The sequence below is a fragment of the Cervus elaphus genome, chromosome 7 (assembly GCF_910594005.1).
Source record: "Cervus elaphus chromosome 7, mCerEla1.1, whole genome shotgun sequence".
NCBI classification, from domain to species: Eukaryota; Metazoa; Chordata; class Mammalia; order Artiodactyla; family Cervidae; genus Cervus; species Cervus elaphus.
Window position 1 is genome coordinate 39,828,513 of NC_057821.1, and position 23,176 is coordinate 39,851,688.

At 42.0% G+C, this 23,176-nt stretch overlaps 1 protein-coding gene and 1 pseudogene across 3 annotated transcripts; one reads left to right on the forward strand and one right to left on the reverse strand.

The window, feature by feature from the left end:
• The first annotated feature begins 14 nt into the window (after nucleotides 1-14).
• TPMT (thiopurine S-methyltransferase) lies at nucleotides 15-22,271 on the forward strand. 3 transcript variants are annotated; one of them, XM_043908445.1, is made up of 9 exons: nucleotides 15-139; nucleotides 6,083-6,283; nucleotides 7,438-7,530; nucleotides 10,525-10,657; nucleotides 13,715-13,767; nucleotides 14,437-14,511; nucleotides 19,391-19,476; nucleotides 21,057-21,101; nucleotides 21,568-22,271. In XM_043908445.1, the coding sequence occupies exons 2-9, from the start codon at nucleotides 6,144-6,146 to the stop codon at nucleotides 21,678-21,680; spliced, it is 738 nt and encodes a 245-aa protein (XP_043764380.1). In that variant the 5' UTR covers nucleotides 15-139; nucleotides 6,083-6,143; the 3' UTR covers nucleotides 21,681-22,271. The 3 variants fall into 3 exon arrangements, with proteins under 3 accessions (XP_043764380.1, XP_043764381.1, XP_043764379.1); XM_043908446.1 differs by having other exon boundaries at nucleotides 25-139; nucleotides 6,100-6,283; XM_043908444.1 differs by lacking the exon at nucleotides 15-139 and adding an exon at nucleotides 287-347 and having other exon boundaries at nucleotides 6,100-6,283.
• On the reverse strand, nucleotides 21,076-21,160 carry LOC122697928 (annotated as a pseudogene).
• Nucleotides 22,272-23,176: the final 905 nt, after the last annotated feature.

Genomic DNA, 23,176 nt, shown 5'->3' on the forward strand with positions numbered 1-23,176 from the left:
GCCTGGGGAGGGGGCGGGGTCTGTGCGCCGCGGGAGGGGCGGGCCCGGGGGCGGGGCTGAGCCGGGGGTGCGGGTCCACAGCCCGTGCGGCCCCTGGGCAGCGCCAGAGTCAGCGGCCGGCGGGCGGACAGCGCACGAGGTAGGGGCCGCTGGGCGCGGAGGAGGGTACGGTGATCGGCGGGCCGTTTGCGAGTGTGAGTGTGTGATCGGAATCGGGAACGGGGCACCCCACCGTGCGCGCACCTCCCGGCAACCCGCGCCCTGAAATGGACTCAGGGAGCCCGGTGGGAAGGAGTAATGAATGACCTTTGAGTCCCTGATTAAAGGGACCTCCAAATCACTGTCGGGTACGGTTGATTTTAAGAAAATAGAAATACTTGCCAGAATAGTGAGTGATGCGCTGGGGGCGGGGAAGTGGGGGAAATGGGGTGTTGTAAATATCCTGTGTCTTGCTCCATCTTACATGCATAGGTGTATGCATATGTAAAAGGAAATCACTGATCCACACTCTTAAAATTTGTGCACTTGAGTTTAAAATCTTCAATTTTAAATTTACTTCAGTTTTTTAAATTCTACAATTTACCAACATTTTAAAATAAATTTACTGAATTTTACTAATTTTAATTTAGGAAAAAAAATGTTTTTCATTTATTTTTATTAGATAATTTAGGAAAATTTAATTTCAATTTACTAAATTTTCAATTTGCTAAAATTTTAAAATAAATCTAAAGCAGAAACGTGGTTTTATTGAAAAGGTGAGGAGGAAACTAGACTTGGGAGAACACCCAAGGAGATTTGGGCACATCTGCTATTTCTGTGTATGGGTAAGAATGATTGTGAAATTAGCCTTTCCTGATTCTTATAATTTTGCACTTTTATCTTGATAGAAAGAAATTTTTTCTTTCTCCAGAAAGGGACGTGGACAAGTTAAGTACATGTTGAGAAGCTATGAGAACAGCTAAGAAATGACTAAATTATATTCATGATACCAAGTCTGTGTGAGAGGGGTGTGTCTGTTAAGTTGTTTCAGTCCTATCTGACTCTTTGCAACCCCATGGACTGTAGCTCACCAGGCTCCTCTGTCCATGGGATTCTCCGGGCAAGAATACTGGAGTGGATCACCATTTTCTTCTCCAGGGGATCCTCCTGACCCAGGGATTGAACCCAGGTCTCTTATGTCTCCTGCACTGGTAGGCAGGCTCTTTACCACTAGCGCCAGCTGGGAGGAGACGTTGTTGTTAGTCACTCAGTCCTGTTGGACCTGAACTATTCCAGGCTGCGTTGCTCAGCCATGTCCGACTCCTGCTACCCCATAGACTGGAGCCTGCCAGGCTCCTCTGTCCATGGGATTCTCCAGGCAAGAAGACTCAAGTGGGTTGCCATTTCCTTCTCCGAGGGATCTTCCCGACCCAGGGATCGAACCCTGATGTCCTGCATTGCAGGCAGATTCAAAGAGAATATTGCTTGTGTCAGTCAGATTCTTTACCAACCGAGCTAGGAGGGAAGCCCAATAAGTTCCATGATAAATGGAAGTTCCATGATAAAATAATGCCTCCCTTTTTTAAGTAGAGAACTGTTTTAATCAGGCTCAAGTTCAGGTGTCAAAATTTGTGGCTGAAAATGGAAATGGGAAAACTACAACTCTCTTTTGCTTTTCTGTACACGATATAGTCAGATACTCCTCTCACCTCTCAGAAGACTCAAGCATCACCTCCTGACATGTCAGGGCCTTTCAAAAGCCATTTGTTAACAAATGTTTGCTGGAAAGTGATTTGTGTTCTTAATTCCAAGGGAGGTGCCTTCTCCTTTAAATCCTAAGCACACTGAAACCCAATTTTGTCATAAAGGGAACTTTTTCTTGAAGAACTTCTTTTCCGTGATGTTTGCTGTTCTCATAGATGAATCATTAACTCCACTAAGATTAGCCTGCTAGTGTAATCCAAACCAAATTAGTTTCACTAATGATTCAAAGGATATATTAGAACTATTGTGTTGTATTGTCCTTACGTAACAAATTTCATATTGAAGAGACAGACCATCCACATACCTTCAGGTAGATTTGCAGTTATGTTCACATGTCTTTTTTCCTTAGTTCTCTTTGTAAAGGAAAAAAAAAAAAGGAACAAAGAGTATTGCTCATCATCCAGTTATACTAAGGGTTAAATTGCAACCCCCTGCAGAGAGTGATATTCCCTAAGTGTTTCAGGACTTCTGGAAGGAAAATAAGAGTGAGGCATTATGTGTTTTGGATCAATGACCCCTAGATAGCATGTTTCAGGGAGAATTACAGTGGTCCCAGATTCCTGCAACTTTTTGTACACAAAAATCACTAAAATCATTGACTTGAAATATCTGTTCTTTGTGATTAGCAGTAATCTTTTATGCTAGACTACGGGCTTCCCTAGTAGCTCAACGGTATAAAGGAGCCACAGGAGATGCAGGTTCAATTTCTGGGTGGGGAAGATCCCCTGAAGGAGGGCATGGCAACCCTCTCCAGTATTCTGGAGAATCCCTATGGACAGAGGAGCCTGGCGGGCTGCAGTCCCTAGGGTCACAAAGAGTCAGGCACAACTGAAGCAACTTAGCATGCATACACATGCTAGGCTACATATTTTTCCTGGTTAAAAAAAAAGATCTTAGGTATACAGAACATACATATTTGAAGCATTTTCCCGGAGCTATGCTCTGAAAGGCTGTGCCCCTAAAAGGCTCTCTCCGAGGCTATCATCCTCAGTGAGGCCCCCAAATAAAATTGAAACTCATAACTCAGGTTGTGCGTTTTCCTTTAGGTCAACACCTTTGTATGCATTTTCCCATTCCAAAAAAAAAGTTTAAGAAAATTATTTGAAAATGCAGACCTATGGGATAGAGGTGGGATACTGAATCCATGCATCTGCTTTTATTCCTTCCTGAAACTCCACCAAAACAACAACAGGATTTTTAAAGGCGTAAAGGAAGGACAAAAGAGAAGAATAAAATTTCAAAATCAAGAAAGCAGATGGACAAGTGGTGAAGGATTTTGCAGACTGAAGAAAGCTAAATTCTAAACCAGCAATGGGGAAGCCAATGAGCAATCCTACTTGCAGTGTAGAATTCCCCAGGGCTCAGAGGTTAGCAGCACCAGGTATCTATGGGAAATGGAAGGGTCTGGTCTAAATTAAGGCAATTGTTTGAAATTCTGATTCCTGAAAAGCTAAGTTCCTGATCCCTTCCCCAACTTCCTGCTCCTCATGGCATCAGCAGACGTTTGGGGGTTTATTCCCTGGAGAGGGTACAGTCTTTGGACTGAGAAGATACAGTTCACAGTTGGGGATGGGAGTACCACACTGGAAGTACGGAAATTAACTGAACAGAAGCAAATGAATGCTGGCACCTTCTTCCGCTTTTATCCTTTTCTCATGTGAGTATAGAATCATGGTCCCAAGGATTCAAGCTTTCAGCAGGAATTAGAAGGTCCATTTATGGAAAGTCTTGAATCCAAAAAAAAATAATAATAATAAAAATCATAACATCTAAGTTTCCAAATGATAACTGCTCACGTCATTCTACAGTAAAGCTTAGAGTCAGTAAGCTCCATCCACAAACTTAACCTTATAATCATCTTTTTGGTACTTACTCTTAAATGTGAGTAGGTAATGGGGCTTCTCTGGTGGCTCAGTGGTAAAGAATCCACCTGCCAAGCTGGAGATGCAAGCTCAATCCCTGGGTCAAGAAGATCCCCTGGAGAAGGAAACGGCAACCCACTCCAGTATTCTTGTCTGGAAAATTAAATGGACAGAGAAGCCTGGCAGGCTACAGTCCATAGGGTCACAAAATCAGACGTGACTGAGTGACTGAGCAATTGCTAGGCATTTAAGGACAATCACTAGTTTGGAAGACAGAAGACAAAAGCAACAGAAAAAGTGACTCAGTAACAAACCATGCGGGTAAATAAAAGAAAATATTTTAGCCATTCTGTACATAAAATGAGAATAAAACAAAATGAAAAGAAAGCATCTGAAACAAAAAGGAGCTCTTAAGAAGTAAAGACTTGAAAGCAGGAAAGAAAAACTAAATAGAAAGATAAAAATAAGGTGATCTCTCAAAAAATAGGGCAAAATGATGAGGAGCTGGAAAATAGAAAAAATATGAGCAGTTTACAGTATTGGGTCAGGAGATTCTATTGTTATTGTTGTTTAGTCACTCAGTTGTATCTTACTCTTTTGGGACCTCATGGACTGTAGCCCACCGGGCTCCTCTGTCCATGGGATTTCCCAGGCAAGAATACTGGAGTGTACTGTCATTTCCTTCTCCAGGGGATCTTCCCAATCCAGGGATCGAACCTGTTGTTTCCTGCACTGTAGGCAGAGTCTTTACCCTTTGAGCCATTTGGGAGGTTCTACAACCACATAAAAGGGGTCTGAGAAAGAGAAATAGAAAAAAAGGGGGATAAAAATCATCTGAATAATTCAAGACTTGTTCCAGAATTGAAGAATGTGAGCTTCCGGATTAAAAGAACTACACCAAACAGATGAAAGTGGATCCAGAGTAAGGCGTAGAACTATGAAATTGCACAAACTAAGGGACATAGAAAAGCTTTGTGAGAGAAAAATATTGGCCACATGGAAAAAGCATCCGAATCCGAATGTCTTTGAATTTAAAGCATTAACTCTGCAAGCTAGATGATAAGGGAATGATTTCTTCAGAATTGTGAGTGAAAATGTTTTCTGCCTGAGAATTCTTACCCAGCAAAACTATACATCAAGGATGGGGAATGCTCAGTGGCTCAGTCATGTCCAACTCTTGGCAACCCCATGGATTGTAGTCCTCCAGGCCCCTCTGTCCATGGGATTTTCTAGGCAAGAATACCAGAGTGGGTTGCCAGTGAATGGGGAATAGTGTGAAGATATTTCATACACGCAAAGTTGCAGAAGAAACCCTTTGCTTCCATACACCCTTTCTCAGAAAAGCTGCTGAAGGTTATACTTTACCAATATGAGGGTGATAACAAAAAAGGGGGGGATAGCCAATTAAGGAAACAGGGGATCCAGCACAAGATAAAAAAGAAAGCTTCAGGATGATGATCAGGAAAGATCCCAAAAGGCCAGTTGTGTACCAGGAGAAGAGAGCATCCACGTTAGAAGGCTCTTCTCTAAGGTGACGTTGATAGGATATCTGATAACTGAGGACACTGAGAGTGTGCTGATAGGAGATTGGGAGAACTTAGCGTTGAATTAGTAATAAATACATAGAAATTTTATAAATGAAAAAGCCAGACAGTTATTAACTATAGAATTGAAAAGTTGTACAGAACAGGAAAAGTAATCATAGAATTCTACATGGTTTAGCTGAGAATAGTATTTCTCTAGACATTGTAATGTGTACTTGAAATATTTAATCACAAATATGCTATGTGTGTATGGATACAATAGGAAAAATGAGAAGGTGGTGTGTGTGTCTGTGTGTGTGTGTTGGCAAGTTGAAAGAGGGCTAAATGCTGATATTTTCTAGATGCTTCCTAGAAGTAAAAAATTAAGATATAAAATAAGCATGGTATTTGAGTTGTGTTTTGAGTTATATGTCAATATCAAGTTAAAAGAATTAAAGATGGTTGCCTCTCGTTAGAAATGGAGACTGCTGCTTTCATAGCTCTGTAGAACTCTGAATTGTGTACAATATAACATTGGTTAAAAACAATAAGTAAACATCAAAAGAAATTTTAAAAATTAAAGAATGAGATGTTAAAGGGACTTCCCTAGTGCCTCAGTGGTAAAGAATCCGCCTGCCAATGCAAAAGAATGAGATGTTAGAAAAAATTCTCAGCTAACAAAAGTTATACTGCCTGTTTATTATTTTTTTATCCTCTCTCTCTTTTTTAAAAAGTTAAAGTCTTTTACTCTAAGATGTAATTCAATTTATTTAAAGATCCTTCCTATGATGGATTATGAGGTATGCCTTTACCATCAGACTCACTGAGAAGTAATTTTTGTGTGACTTTTCCTTGAATGTTGAAATATTTGTTAAATGCTACACCACTAAAAATATTAGGGTTTTTATTTCATTTATCATAGAATTGAAATGCCCTTAAATGACAGCATTACAGACATTTTTCATTTTTAGACACTGGGGACATTTGTTTGTCAGCCAGAGCCATCTACAAAACCATGGGTGATACAAGAGCGGTGCTTGACAGTGAGGAGTACCCGAACACTGAGGTTCAGAAAAACCGAGTGCTGACTCTGGAAGAATGGCAAGAAAAGTGGGTGAATCACAAAATTGGATTTCATCAAGAACAAGGACATCAGTAAGAAATGCTTCTGTTTATATTAAATGTTGGTCTATAACAGAAATGCCCCATCAGAAACTGACTTTGGAAATAGAAATAGTAATATAGGTACACATTATTTGACTGATTTTTAAGATGCACAAGTTTAGTTTTTCACATTTGAGCATCTCTGAAGTCAGAATGCATCTGTGGCATGTCATGGTTTTATTGGCAGTGATATTTCTTCCCATGGAGTATAAATCACAGTGCGACCTACAGTTGATGGTATCTTCAATTTTTGAAATATGTCTTTCTTTAATCACCTGTAACATCTATTTGTTGGTCATGTGTGTTTATACATTCCCAGATGCTCAAGCTATATTAATGCTGCTATCTGTTTATATTGAAAAGTAGTGGTGTTGTGACTTTGCTTTCCAATAGCATATGTTCAAATGTTAAAGTACTGTCTACATGGTGGAAGAAGAGAAGTTGAGAGAAATTAATGTGAGCTAAATGCTGAGCAATGTAATAGTCGTAGAAGTCAGCTTTGAAGCAGCAGCAATAAATGGCGCATTGCCGAGTAAAGTGGTCATGACAGATGTTCCTTCGTCCAGGCAGCCACCCTGACTGCCCAGAGGACATTGTTATTATTATTACATTTGCACACCGGGTAATAGTTGGGATATCATTCCAGAACCATTGTATGAGTTATCTCTGCCTTGTAGCTGGCCCCAGAACATACACACAGGTGGTGGTGGTTTAGTCGCTCAGCGTGTCCGACTCTTGAGATCCCATGGACCGTGTAGCCGGTGTAGCCAGGCTCCTCTGTCCCTGGGATTCTCCAGGCGAGAATCCTGGAGTGGGTTGTCATTCCTTCTCTATCACATAGGTATCCATTTTTAAAACATATCAACTAACGAAAAATAAAATTTTGTTTTTAATTACTAACCAGGAAAGTCCCAGACTTGGGTCAGGTTAACCCCTCACTAGTGACATGACTGAGCGAGCTGCTTAATTTTCCTGTTTTCTTCATATGTAAACTGGAGATTTTAATAACCAAGGTTCTCTACTGAGTAAAAGTTGTTGGGAAATATTATGTGAGATAATGCATGAAAAGTACTTAGCATTATATGATTGTAGTCCTTTCCTCTGTGCCTTGGACTAATTAAAACAATTTTTTTTTTTCTTCCCAGGCTATTAAAGAAGTATTTGGATACTTTTCTTAAAGGCGAGAAAGCCCTGAGGGTATTTTTCCCCCTTTGTGGAAAAGCAGTTGAGATGAAATGGTATGAGCAGATAAGCATAAACATACTTTCTTGTCTTGATGATAAATACTGTGCGTGAATATTTAATAGGATGCAAGTTTAAAAAGTTCCTTTCTCAGGAAATGTACAGAGATTCTATATTTAGTAGACTATTACTGATGGGTTCATAGAGGTAATATTCTCAAACAGTTAAGACACTGCCGAAAAAGAGGGGTGAACTTGTCTTTCTGTATTGAGTTAAGAAAAAGAATTAGTTTAGAACCATTGAGATGGAAAAGGGGAAGATGGAACCAGTCTTCCATCTTAAATCTCCTTCACCTTTGTGCATGGTTTAGTTTTTGTAGGTGTTTTAGGAATGTGGCTAAGTTAATTTTAGATATTTTAAATAGAGGTGGACAGAAAAATGAATTACAGCTTTTTGGCAAGAATGTGTATAGTTCACAGTTCAACTCAGCTCTCGCCTCCCTCAACCAGCACGTAGGAGTTTTTGTTTCCATGAATCATTGCTAATAAAACCAGTGATAAAAGAAGGTGTTTCTTGTGAGTAATATCTCTGTGAAAAGAATTCACTTTAATTAACAAGCCACTCTCACTACAGGTTACCCTAAAGTCACAAACCTGACAATTGTTTCCTATACAGAATTTGTTGTAATGATTGATGTACAGACACTATCTTATGTGCCAAGACGTACTATTCATTTATAAGCATAAACGCTGAGAACTTTGATCATCAAGCAGGAAAGAAAAATAAAATATATGAAAACGATTAGTAAGTGAAAAATACAGTAACTTAAAAATGCTCTGTTCCCTATGTAAATATAGGTGGCCAAACCACAGAATATGTATGCATTGGGAGTGGATTTCTGAGTGGAGACAGTGACATTTTTGCAGACTGCCACTGCTCCCGCAACTTGTAGCTGAGAGATTTTATGAGTGGCTGCTCTGGCTTAAATAGTCTAGGTGGCCACAAGATTGAGAGCATTACATCCTAACCAACTCACTGAATCAGACAAGAGAATTACTTTGGAAACTACCTGCAAGAAAAACATTAACTCTATGAACAGATTGTCTTATTGTCGTAAGGGATAACAACCTAGTTCTAGCAGAAGCTTTGAGGCAAGATCAGAAAACGGTATAAGGAGACAGCCGATTAAATGTGATTGCTGAAGATTGCTTTAGACTTTAGGGTCTAAAGTAATTTGTAATAAGAATGCCAGAACTAAGCTACTGTAATTGTATGGGCTTTCTAGGTGGCTCAGTGGTAAAGAATCTGCCTGCCAATGCAGGAGACATAAAAGAGGAGGGTTCGATCCCTGGGAGGGGAGGAAACCCTGGAGTAAGAAATGGCAACCTGCTTCAGGTTGCCTGGAATGTTCCATGGACAGAGGAGCCTGGTGGGCTACAGTCCGTGGGGCTGCCGAGAGTTGGACATGACTATTATTGTATAAAAGTTGTTATATTAGCAGAGTTTTCACTTACATAATAAATTTGTGTTTTAAAGGTCTATACAGATATCCAATGTGAATAATCTGTTAGCTGAAACTCAAAAACATTAACATAGAGTGTTTAGGACATTTTCTTAGATTTTGGGTTTTCTTAGGGCAATGTATTACAGTATAATCCAGTCTGCACAAGTCTACAGTAGGCTATGCTTCATTTTTCCACATGTAAAAATTTGTACTTTTTGACTTCCTTCACCCATTTCACCCATCACTCATGCCTAGGCTCTGGCAACTATCAGTCTGGCCTCTGTGTCTATCAGCTTGTTTTTGTTTTTGTTAGATTCCACATGTAAGCGAGATTATATGCTGTTTTTCACTGATTCATCTAACTTAGCATAGTACCCTCAGAGCCCATCCATGTTATCATAAATGGCAAGAGTTCAATTATTTATGACTGAATAATATTCCACTGGGACAGTAAAGTTTTTTTAATGTGTACCCCAACTCCCATCCCCATAAACTTCATGATTTTGTTGCATGATTTTGCATGGTGCAGTGATTTTTAAGAAGGCATGTATTGCATTATAACATAAATGACTTAGGTGTTTATTTAATGTGGCATAAAAATCAATACTGTACCTGGGTATTTGTGCCACGAGTGTTGTTTTCTCTTAAGTCTAAGATCCCAGACTGAATTCTGTAACCATAATGCTAATCAGGAAAATACTAGCTATTTGCATATGGTAATGAAATAAATTTCTGGATAGAGTTTAGTGTAAATAAGTGTAAATTTTAACACTATTACAGAAATGGATGCTAATGTTCTAGAGCGGTGTACTCCAGTACTATATCTACCAGCCCCACGTGGCTGTTTAAACTGAATCATACAAGCCGTGTCTCAAGGGCCCTAGGCTATGTGGTTAGTGGCTGCTGGATTGAACAACACAGGTAGAGAGACTTCTCTCATCACTGAAAGTTTCATTTTTATTTTATTTTTATTTTTATTTTTTTTACCTACATAATTTTCAACCTGCTTTTTTTTTTTTTTCATTTATTTTTTTTAGTTGGAGGCTAATTACTTTACAATATTGCAGTGGTTTTTGTCATACATTGACATGAATCAGCCATGGATTTACATGTATTCCCCATCCTGATCCCCCCTCCCACCTCCCTCTCCACCCGATTTGGACAGAGCTGATTTCAAGAAATTGAAAAGCATATCAAATTCATAGGATGCTATTAAATCAAAAACTCTTCCAATCCAGTCCATTGGTAGTAAATCAACATTTTAAGGTATAATTTTCCAAGCTTTTAAATTTGCCCCAAGGTCCTATAAACCCTTTTCTCAGAACTCCACATAGCATAGAGTTTGCGAATATATAAATTATATAGAATATATAGAAAATATATAAGTCTGCTTTCTGTGCATCTATGTGTTCTGTGAAACCCTGTGAGTCTAAATTCATGCAAATCTCTTAAAATTGAGGAAAATATATGCTCATTGGTATATACCCTTTTATTTAGCATTGTACTCGAAAGAAAACTTTAAGTGTAATTATGTGATTTTCTGCAGGTTTGCAGACCGAGGACACAGTGTAGTAGGCGTGGAAATCAGCGAACTTGGGATACGGGAATTTTTTATGGAGCAGAATCTTTCTTACTCAGAACAACAAATTATGGAAATTCCTGGAGCCAAAATATTCAAGGTGTGTTTCAGTTTTGGCAAATGTTATTTCCATACCCCCCAAAAAGGTTTTCCTCAGCATGAGTAAGTGAAGACACTATACATGTCAGCTGACCCCTCTTAATCATCAGATTCACTGGGACTTTACATAGCATAAGGAGCAGAAAAAGATAAACCATAGCTGTTTTTGGTTTGCATTTGTTGGCTTTTTAATTTATCAACAAATGTTTCTGAGAACCTGTCTTGTGCCACACCCTGCATAAAACACTGAAGAGATGAAAAACACAGTCCCTGCCCTAAAGAATTGCTTAGCTTAGGAGGAAAGAGAAGAGGAGGAGACTGTTTGTCATACGGGAGCTCGATGAAATGACTTGGGGTATTAAGCAAACCGAGGGGGAAGTTTCCTAACGCAGCCTCTGGGGAGCTTCCTGAAGTGTGATGACAGTTAGGGCTGGGACAGGCAGGGCGTCAGGTCAGCCGGCTCAGACGCCCTGTGAGGCTGGTACCTCATTCTGCACCACAGCGGTTTTAAGCCAGGTTTTCTTTTGCAACCAGCCACGGTGGCTCAGATGGTGAAGCATCTGCCTGCGATGCAGGAGACCCGGGTTCGATCCCTGGGTGGGGAAGATCCCCTGGAGAAGGAAATGGCAACCCACTCTAGTACCCTTGCTGGGAAAATCCCATGGACAGAGGAGCCTGGTAGGCTGCAGTCCCTGGGGCCGCAAAGAGTCGGACTAGACTGAGCGACTTCACTTTCACTTTCACCCTGGTAGCCTCAAGGGAAGTGAGTTTGAAGGGTGGTAGCCCCCTGGCAGAGAGACCAGATAGGAGGTTGTGAGCAGTGGTCCAGGAAAGAGAACTTGAAGAGCTGCACTAGGAGAGCGATGGGGTGCTTAGAGGAACAGATGGCTTAAAGCCATGTTTAGGGTGTCACACTGGGAAGGCGTTGGTGATTAACTGAGTGGGAATCCAGAGGGTGATGAGGTTACATTTCTAGCTCACATGACTGGTTGGATGGCAGAGAATAAAGGAGAAACAAGTTAAAGAGCAGAGAAAATGAGCGTTATTCTAGAGATGATCAGTTGAGAAGACGTGCGGTATGATAAGGGGGCACTGGCAACTGTCTCCGAAGCATGGGGCAGCGTCTGGGCTGGAAATGATAGATTTGAGAGTCATCTTCTTCCGGTGACCAGAATGATCCAGTGAAACTGCTGCACTGGCTTGGAGTAATAATGTGGAAATAAACAGAATCCACCCGAATGAGAACAAGTAGAGACTGTTTGTTCAGAGGGAGTCAGCCAATTGCATTTGGCAGAGGCTCAAAGCCTGGCAGTGGGGTGGGAAAGCTTCCTGGTGAAAGATGTGAAGGCTTCAGGTGCTGTCGGCTAACAGCACCCCAGTGACTGCTTTGGGAAGCATGTTTGAGTTGGAAGAGAAGGGGGGTGAGAGGTGGTGGTGTAAATTAGGGAGGATGGCGGTCAATTGACCACAATCCTGCAGGGCTGTGGTCTGACTTCCTGGGCTGCTTGCTGCAGAGGCTAGGGGTCCGAGTTCTCTTATCAGACGTGAGTTGTTGGTACATGCAGTCTGGCCACCAACAGTTTGTACATTCAGTCTCTCGCAAAGTACTCGCTTCTAAAGTTTGAAATTAATCGCTCAGGTCAGTAGGAAGCTTGAGAGTACTTTATTTTACAGCTTCTTCCCAGTTCATTCTTAGATCACCTAAGAATCCCAGTTGCCTCGGTCCGGAGAGGCTAGTCCTCCTGAGGGTCATGGTTCTCAGCCCTGCTGGCACCTTTGAAATTGTCTGTGGATCTTTTAAGATTCCCAGTGCTCAGGCTAATTAAATCATAACCTCTCAAGGTGGGGCCTGGCATCAGGTCTGTGTAAACCTCCCCAGCGAGTCCCATCTGCAGCCGGAGTTGACATTCATGGGCTGTTCTCCTGGCCTCTAGACCCCTCCTCCCTGTGTTTCTAGACGGGTCTGCAAAGACCTGCTCTCCTCTCATCGTAGCCTCTGTTGGCACCTCATTTCAGAATAAAATCCAGTATTTTCAGGTGCTTTAGGACTCGCCTACTCTGCCCCTCCCCCAGCCCCGGGCTCCTGGCCGCCCACCGCCCCCGCGGTGTCAGATGCATCTCGCCGGTTCCTCCGCCGCTGCCTTTTGTTCCTCCTTTCCCGAGCGAGGGCAGTGAAGTGAGGTCCCGCTCTGTTCTGTTCCCACAGTTCTGGGCACACAACCAGAACAGCACAGCCCATCCTCTACCGCCGTGCTCTCTGTTCCCACGCCTCCCTGCTTCACCAGGCCGTCCTCACCGGGGTCAGAGCCTGCATCAGATTCACTGCAGCATCTAGAACCCCGGGCTAGCCCTGTCCACTAGACGCTTGGGAAATAAATGCTCATCGGCCAGTGAAAGAAAGAGACAAACGGGGGAGTCAACAGAACTGCAGTTTTAAAAAGTCTGCCTGAAAAATAAAATAAAATAAAATAAAATAAAATGTCTGCCTGGTGACTGAGCGATCTATGTGCTGGTCTTTAGGGAGTTAAAATGTCAAGATTCTGCTAAACGAAACCTTGCTAAAATTTAACAAGTTCCAGAAGTGAGTGAGTGCTAACTGATCTTCAGGGTTAACCAGTCTCTGATTTTCCTTTTTGAGTTGATCCCAAAGAATCCCATACTGGTTTTTAATTTTTTTAAGTACCATTAAAAATTATTTTCAGTTAAATATTTGTGAAAGTTGCAAGGTGCAGAAAGTGAGAGGGAAAAACTGGAGAGGAAGTCACCGAAATGATTGAAAATCACTGTTCAGATGGTGGCAGGCAGGTTTTTTATTTATTATGTAAATTCTTTATGATATGGTCCATATTTATTTTGCAATTTAAAAAATAAGCATCTAAAAAATGATGTGTAAAGATGATTTGCCATGAAAGTATGTCCTTTATGTTTAATTACATATTCTCTCCCTACTACCAATGCTCTGTTTTTGTCCCCTCTTTTTCTTTTTTTTTTTCCTCTGACCATTCAGGTAACTCCTAATAAAGTAGATATTTTTTTTTTTTTTACTTTTTCATTGCAGAGTTCTTCAGGGAACATTTCACTGTATTGCTGCAACCTTTTTGATCTTCCCAGGTAGGACTGATGTCTTCCTCTCCATTTTTAAAAATTGGAGTGTTTGCTGGACAGTGATGAGATAGGTTAAGAATCTTTTTGTCACTTCCATCCAATTCGCAGTAGCATCCATGAAACGTTCATTTGAGTCTGGTTCTGCAACTGGTTTTACTGGAGCCTGCATGTCTGCACATGTGATATCTTTGTCCTTGGGTAACTTCTAAGCTCTGGAAAAATTATTTTGATCCTAGGAAGGTAGGGAAAAGGAGGGGAAGGAAATGTCTTCCACTTCACACCTGTGTCTGTAATGGAAGTGCATTTCAGTCTCAGATGGACAGAGGGGAGATCTCTTCTGAGAGTTCCTGATACCTGTTCCAGGGGCTGAGAGCAGAATTGTTGCAAACTGTTTCTTGTGCTTCCTTTGTGCTCCCAAGTCCAAGCTGCTGCCACCAGTGCCTAGAACAAGGCGGAAATAGACGGCTACACACACGCGCACACACACACACACACACACACACACACAGACACACACACGTGTCAGCGCATCCCTAGAGATTCTGAGGGAAAGCATCTATGAGATCCCACTTCCTTAACCGCTGGTGAGGTTCCAGCACATACCCTGGGGAACCCTGTCTTGTTAAAGATTCAGTTATTCTTACAGAATTTTTTTTTTCTTTTTCTTTCTGGTAGAGCAAATATTGGCAAATTTGACAGGATTTGGGATAGAGGAGCCTTAGTCGCTGTTAATCCAGGTGATCGCAAACGGTTAGTGATTTGGTGTCTTTAATTATGTTGTTTTCCCCCCCTCTCCTTTTCAGTCTTAATTCAGTATCTAATACTTTTTCTGGTTTCTAGAAGATTCCTAGACTTCTCCTAGTTTGGAATAGGTTGTTGTATTTGGAAGTAGAAGACCTGTATCCAACAGTATCTTGGTCTGAAAAGTATAGGATTTGGCCACAGGGACACGGGTGCAAGACTTGTGGCTCTGTCACTTCTAAGCTGTGTTACCTTAGTCAGAACATTCAATTCCTCTAAGCCTCAGTTTACTCCTCTGTAAAACTGTAATATTTCTACTCATACCGCCCTCATCACTTCCACTGACCCTACCAGCTAATAATATTTGTTGGATTCTTGCCATGTGCAAGACTTCGTTGAAATACTTTATGTCAATCAACAAGTTCATCCACAAAGTAGCCCTGTGAGGTAGTAGGCTGTCATTATTCCCACTTTACAGATGAGGAAAGTAAGGTCAGAGAGGTTAAAAGTTACATGTCCACAGGGTGGCAAGCAAGTGCGTGACAGAATTGAGATTCAGGGACTTCCCCGCTGGCCCAGGGATTAAGATTCCACACTTCCACTGCAGGAGATCCCTGGTGTAGGAACTAAGATCCCACACACTTTGCAGTGCAGCCATAAGATAAAATAAAATAAATAAAAATAGTTAAAGCCACACCCATGCCTCAGCCCCCTCCTATGGTTGTTGTGGGAATGGAAAGAAATGACACGTGCAGAAAGTGCCGTGTCGACCCTAAATGACAGTTTAAATATTAGCTGTTACTGTATTAGGGCTTTTGATCTGGATATTTTGAGTGGCCATTCGTCTGCACCTGCTCTTACTAGAAAATTAAACTATGAGAAGGCGTACTGAGTAAAATGTGATCCTTCCTGTGCACTTTCCAACCCAGATGTCATTCACAGACGTATGTGGGTGTGGCACATAAATATTGAATTATTTAGTTTTATGGAGGCAGACTCATAGCACATGGCAAAAAGGGTTAGGACTATACATCAGTGAAAAGAAATCTCAGATTTTAAAAGTGAATTATTTGACGAATTCCGCTTGTTGCCACACCTCATCTTTTTTTAATTAGACCATGCCACATCCTCTTAATATGTATTTTTCCCTTTTCTTTCTGACACTGCTCCTCTCTTCTTTCTTCTCTGGGGCTCTTCCCTACCTCACATGCTTGGAAGTCTTCCTTCCCTGAAGGACCATCCTTAGTGGGACTGTTCCTGCCTCCCTCCTCTACTCCCTCCTTCAGCAATCGCTTCAGTTCTCCTGTTACTGGAAACTTCCGTTCCAGTATTCAGCAAATACGCGTTAAGTTCCTACTGTGTCTAAAAACACACGATATTGGGGAAATCACTGAACAAGTGCACAATGGTATTGGCCCTCGTCATTTCTGTATTTCCGGTTCTGTTCTTTTCCAAAAGCTGCTATGGAAAAACCCAAACAAACTTTTTGGCCAACCCCAAATAGATATAAAATGTTAATGCGTAGTAAGTGAAAGTGCAGGTGCTCAGTCGTGTCCGACTCTTTGCGACCCCATGGACTGTAGCCTACCAGGCTCCTTTGTCCATGGGATTCTCCAGGCTTCAAGAATACTGGAGTGGGTGGCCTTTTCCTTCTCCTAACGCATGGTAAAAGCTTAATAAATATGTGTTGAGTCAATAATTGAGAACAAATTAGACTCAAAGCCAGGGAAATACACTGTTTCCCAGCAGCCACTATTGCCTCCTCTGTCCTAGAAATGAAGGCCTTCCAAGTGGCCCCTGAACCCTTTAATTCATGGTAAGGAAGAGTCATGAGGCTCCTCCGGAGCTCTTAGAGAATCTAGGTCTAGTTTGGCCACAGACTCTGTATTCCTGGTGCCCTTCTTCTCTTTTCTCCCCTTTCAGCCACCTGTGTGTGTGTGAGTGTGTCTGTGGTCACAGCCCCAGGAACTCCTGAGAACACTTGGCCTTTGTTTCCAGAATAACTGTTTATTTTGAGCCACTGGACAGATCCACGACTTTATCTTACATTTAGGGTACTTAGTGCTTTATCCCAGTCCTGCCCTCAGTACCGGGTGTCTTCTGCTGAGATTACATGTTGGCAAGAACTGCTGTGTTTTCTGCTGTGACTCTTAGGCCTTTTGTCTGACATCAATCATATCTCTCGTTTTTCTGAATTTTTGGAAACGAGTTGAGAGAGAAAGTCTGCATTCCGAGAAGAAGGATGCTGGTGAGCCCCAGGACACCCTGCAGAATCTATCTGACTCATCACTTCATGGGGACAGCAAGTTCTTTCTTCCTAAAAATGATCATTGGAAAGTTAAGAAGCGAAGGTTTCTGCTCAGAAGTTTGCTTAGGGCTGGTTCTTTCACATGCAAGGAAGAGCGACCAGCTCAGACCAGCTCGCGTTTTAGAGGAGTTTATGTCGTGGAGGCTGAAGGAAGAAGTCACTGACTCAAGGGCTTACTACATACCGGGCAGTGTTCTAAGCGCTTTCTATGTGTGAGCTCACTGAATCCTCACAGCCACCTCTGTGTTCATTGCTAGTCTTATCCTCATTTAACAGATGGGGAAACTGAGGCACAAAGGGGTAAAGACTTTGTCAAGCTTACACACAGCCAGTAGAGGGAGGGATTGGACTTTGAGCTTGGGGACTTTGTGGAGCCCATTCTCCCAATCCCCACCCTGGACAGCCTCCCTGATTTCTCCCAGGGCTCCAGGCAGGGCTGGCAACACATCTGGACCCGATGGGAACCTGGACTCCAAGTGCCAAAGCTCCTCACCCAGAGCTCTGCAGCCTCTTGACCTCTGTCTGTCTGTCTCTCGCGGCCACTCACCTCCTGTGTGCATCTGCTCTGTCCTGCCTCGGCACTTGGCTTCCTCCACTGACACACCCCTGTCCACACGTATCTCACTCACAGCCCTTAGCCTTCTCAGCTCCAGCCACTGCCCAGCACAGCAACTCCAGTGTTTAGTTCAAAGACCACAGCGAACCATCAACCCCTCTTTTTTTTTTTCTTTTCTTTTCAACTTTTTATTTTATACTAGGGGCTTCCCTGGTGGCTCAGTGGTAAAGAATCCACCTTCCAACGCAGGAGACACAGGTTGAGTCCCTGGGTCAGGAAGAGCCCCTGGCGAAGGGAATAGCCAACCCATTCCAGTATTCTTACCTGGAGAATTCCATGGACAGAGGAACCTGATGGGCTGCAGTCCATGGGGTCGCAAAGAGTCAGACACGACTTATCCACTAATAATAGCAAACAACATTTGATGTTGGAGTATAGCCCATTAACAATGTTATGATGGTTTCAGATGAACAGCAACGGGACTCGGCCATCCATATACATATATCCATTCTTCCCCAAACTCTGCTCCCATCCAGGCTGCCACATAACATTGACCAGAGTTCCCTGTGCTATTCGGTAGGACCTTGTTGGCCATCCATTTTAAATCCAGCAGTGCATCCATGTCCATGCCAAACTCCCTAACTATCCCTTCCTCCATCCTTCCCCTCTGCCCTAGGTAACCGTGAATTTATTCTCTTAAGAGTGCGAGTCTGTCTCTGTTTTATAAATAAATTCATTTGTATGATTTATTTTTAGATTCTGTATATAAGGGATGTCATAGGCTATTTATCCTTCTCTGTCTAACTGACTTCACTCAGTATGACAATCTCTGGGTCCATCTATGAGCAACTCCCCTTTGGATCTCTTAACTCAGTTTCCCAGTGGAATCATCTGATGGGTCAAATTCATCATTCTGTCTCCTGGTTGGTCTGCTGGTGGGCCCTGTTAGCATCTGGTCCCCACTCTGAACCCATCAGACACGGCTGGGAAGTGGTATTGCCTGCCGCCCAGGACACCTGCTCCAAATCCAAAGGACAGTTGCAGTAGCACTCAGGGGTCATGCCATACTTGCAGAACTTTGATGTCCCTTGAATTTTGACCTGTTTATCAGTCTCGCGTGAGGGCGTGCTAAGTCACTTCAGTTGTATCTGACTCTTTGTGACTCTATGGACTGTAGCCCACCGAGCTCCTCTGCCCATGGGATTGTCCAGGCAAGAAGACTGGAGTGGGTTGCCATGCCCTCCTCCGGAGGCTCTTCCTGGCCCAGGGATCGAACCTGCATCTATTATGTCTCCTGCGCTGGGAGATGGCTTCTTTACCAATAGCGTCACCTGGGAAGCCCATTTATGAGTCTTCTCTCCAGCTAAAGAGAGGAAAGGGGTTGTTCTGTGCCTCTTTATCTGAGCCCCTGGCAAGCACCCCGTCACCCAGAATATTTGTTAGACTGCAGCATCCCTGGCCCCACAGCAAACCTACTGACTCAGTCTTGGGATGACTGAAGCCCAGGCATCTTTTCTTCCCACAGATGCCCAGAACTGGCAGTGCTTCGGGACATATGTGTTCAAAGCTGACTGGCCTCCGGGGTCCACATCACGCTGGGAGGAGCCTCTCCTCCACTTTATTTGATGTCTTCTGGTCTGAGAGGCTCCTTCCTGAACCCAGCTTCCTTTTCTTTTTTTGGTCTGTTCTCTGAAGCATTTGGATCTTAGTTCCCCTATCAGGGATTGATCCCATGACCCCTGCTTTAGAAGTGCAGAGTCTTAACCACCTGACCACCAGGGAAGTCCCAAGAGCTCCTTTTGACTCCCATCTTCTCTATCTCCCGGCTTAGGGGGTAATCTAACATCATTTGCTGAGCCCATTTCTGGCTGTTTAGAGTAAGACTCTGACTTCACATGATTTTTTGGAGAATTAAACTCAGTAACAGATGAAAGGAAAACTGGGCTTCCCTCCCTGCCTCTGGTCCTCCGCAGGCCTTGACTTTGTAAAGAAATGTAACATATGCCTTTCTGTATTCTTTTCAGCTACTCAGAGGTAATGTTGTCCCTAAGGAGACCTGGATTTCAGTACCTCTTGTCTGTTTTTTCTTATGATCCAACTAAACATGCAGGTAAAGTTTCCTTTCTATTCTTTTTCTGGTTGCCTTGTTTCCTGATTTCTGACGGGGATAGGATTATTTTCTCCTACTTTATCTCATGGGAGGCATCCTGCTTATATACATGAAGCCTGTGTCAGCTGTGATGGGGGGATGGGATGCGTTGGACTTATGCCAACAAATACACACAAATACATTCTCATAGGAAGATGGGGTGAGAGGTGCATGTGGGAAGGTAGGAGGTGGGCAGGAAAATCTCTAAACTGTTGCTGCTTTTTAATTGCTGGAATTTTACAATTTATTGCATGTTAAAAATGTTCTTGTTCAGTCACTAAATTGTGTCCAACTCTCTGTGACCCCATGGACTGTAGCACATGTTAAAAATAACTATATATTTTATGAATGTGTAAAAGGGATGTTTTCTTCTGGATTCATTTAAATGTGTTTGAACATTAACACTTGACCTTTTAAGTCATGGCTTTTCAGGAAGATGTGAAAACCAAGTGCATAGACTTTCAATTCATAAACATTCCCTTTTTGATTTTTGATGGAGCTTTTTAAAAAGTGCCTTGTTTTATACATATTAATGTTAAGTTTTCTTTTTTTTTTTCTGTTTGAAGAAGTCAGATCTTAAAAACTCATTAAAAGACGAGACCTAGTGTCCGTAATTAAGTCTGGGAACAGTCAAGTGGAAATAAAAACTGAGGGAGACAGATGTCAGCCCCGCAAATGTGATTTAGCAACTTACTGACCAGAGAGATGTTAATACATCTCACGTTTGTGTGTTGTGTGTGTGTGCTCAGTCGTGTCTGGTTCTTTGCAACCCCATGGACTATAGCCCACCTGGTTCCTCTGTCCATGGGATCTACCAGGCAAGAATACTGGAGCAGGTTTTTATTTCCTTCTCCAGGGGATCTTCCTGACCCAGGGATGGAACCTGTGTCGTTCATGTCTCCTGCATTGGCAGGCAGGTTCTTTACCACTCTGCCACCAGAATATTATTGACTGAGACATTTCAAAATTCACTTATATAACAAATTCCCAGCCACAGGTGTTAGTTTCATCAAAAAACCCCCCAGTCAATAATGTGTTAAACTCCCTTCCTGAGCAATAGGCCTAAGGAAGGGCCTGTGGGAAGAAGGCTCTGTCTGGGGTGGAGGCTCAGAATACCTTCTAGAACAGGGCCGAAGCTGTTTTCCTTTAAAGTGCCTGCAGCAAAATGGGCAGAGTATGTAGAATGAGGGTCAGTGCATGGTCAAAAATCTTTACTCAGGAAGCAGGAAGTCCCAGGGGAATCTGTTCACGAACTCCACGCTCACGTCCCTGTTCCCAAGTCCTATGGCTGACTCAGTATCTCATGTAAGCTGGAGGTGCACATCTGCCATTACCAGTCGTAAGCTGGCCTTTGGTATAAGATGTGCAAAATAAGCAGCAGAAAACGTGTCCCATCCTCACCTGTTTGGATAATCAAGTTGTATGTGGAATGAATATCCCTCGGTCACTGGGAGTAAGCTGAGAAGTGGGCCCTGAAGGTTTGTTTCTCTTTAGAATTAGATCTATAGAACTTACTCTTCACCATTTTCTCTTTCACTTAGGTCCACCATTTTATGTTACAGATGGTGAAGTTAAAAAATTGTTTGGTAAGTTATGGATGTGTGCTATACTACACTTGATCTTAGCCAAAAGGCCGAGAAGCAATTGGATGTGTGCTATAACTTATTAAGTAAAGTCAACTGTTTTCAGCTGTTAGCAAACTATTAATATCTCAAGTACTTAAAAGTCCAAGGCCATTTTATTGGAGACTATTTTAATCTCCCCAAAAAGGGACCCATTTCTGTAATATGCCTTTTTAGTTAAATGGTAGATTTATGTTAAAGACACCTCAATTCTTCTAGAGAGATGGTATATTTATTTTAACTCTTAGGAGTTAAAAATGATAATAACCATTCAGAGTTCAGAAAATGTACTCTCAGTATTTTCCCATTTTCATTAAAAAGAAAGGAAAAATCTTCAGTACACACTGTTTTTAAAATCACTTGATATGTTTTTGAAGAATTGATTGTATTCATCATAAAATTTTAACTTGCCACTTGCTTTTTGTTTCAGGTTCAGTATGCAATATTCAATGTCTAGAAGAGGTTGATGTTTTTGAAGAACGACATAAAAGTTGGGGAATCGACCAGATTATTGAAAGGTTATATCTACTTACAGAAAAGTAAATGAGGCCTAAATAGAAGCAAATAATATCAAAATGTTTTTGAGCAATTGAAAATTGTGCTAAAGCATGAAAATGGATGACTTTTGGGGAAAAAATCGTTCACAAATCATATCGCAGATCTTTGCTAAAAATTGCTTATAACTTTTTAGAAAAAGCACATATTTTGGAAAGGAGCGTATGGCTGAGAATAAAAGATCATACTTGTGTGTCTTACAGATTGTAAGAATTTTTTACAATCAGCATGTATTACTTATATAATTAAAAAAGAAAAAAGAAATGCAATGTATATAACTTAAATATAATAGAAAAAATGGTATCTTTATGAAATTTAGAAGCATTGAGGCGATGTAACACTTTTAATAGGGTTCAAAGTAAAAGCTAGCCATCTAAGACATTATAATAAAAGATTTATTTTTACTATAAACCCTCAAATTGTACTAAATCCTAGCATTCCTTTTCACATTTTTCTTCTTATATAATTTTATATGCTACAGAATGAAGAAAAAAATTTTTTAACTAATGAAATTGACCACTCTATATGGAACAAAATATTTTTCCCAAACTGTAAAAATAAATTATATTTAGAAGTTTTTTTCCTGTGTTTGGCAGTTTTTTGTTTCTCTTAATTTAATCTTATTTAAATGATAAAGTCTTGAGAAGTGAGGTGTACTTAGGGCTGGGTTCATGTCTGTTCATTATGACAGTTTAGACTCAAAACTTTTCAGTTTTCACTAACAGTCATGTTTTGTTAAATCAGACATTCCTCTCTTACTGCACTACCTAATACCTAAACGATTTAGCTTGTTTAGCTCATTTTAGTAGGCTGGTGTGTATTATGAAAATTATTTAATGGTGTGTGTGTGTGAAAATTTGAGAAGCGTAGACATGTCCAGATTCTCATTTCCAACCATACAGCTCCAGCTCCTTAAGTCTCTACCACTCACCCCTCGCCACCAATCCCTCACCGCTGGAGCCAAGCGGGTAGTGGGGGACGAGTTTATGAAATTAGATAAGTGGGTGAGTGCTGGAAGTCAAGGTGCCCTTGGGGGAAAGCAGAGCTGGAGACGCCACCAGAGCCCAGGTCGGGTCCAAGGAATCACGCAGGTGACAGAGGCCTGCCTGTCATGGAGGTACCCTGAGGCTGGCCCGAAACTCAAAACTCACCAACCCAGGAGCGGTTCAGGTTGGCAATGGTAGCAAGTTTTTGCTCCTGTGAGCGCACAAGCCCAAGCTAAGGGGGCTTCTGTCTTTGCTCCTTCTCGGTTCAAAGGCTGCATCTTTCCTCCTGGACCAAGATGCTTCTAGTCTATGACACTTGCTCTCTGCCTGCCTCTCTGGTCGTTGTCAGGTACACTCTGCGATATGACTGTGTCCTTGGACTTGTTCTGGGATTCCTTCTCAACTGCATGTATGTGGTGTGCCTTCCCCTGCTTGCAAAACCAGCAGCCCGCCTGCCTGCGCGCTGACTCCATCCCCAGACTCCACGGCCTGTCGCCC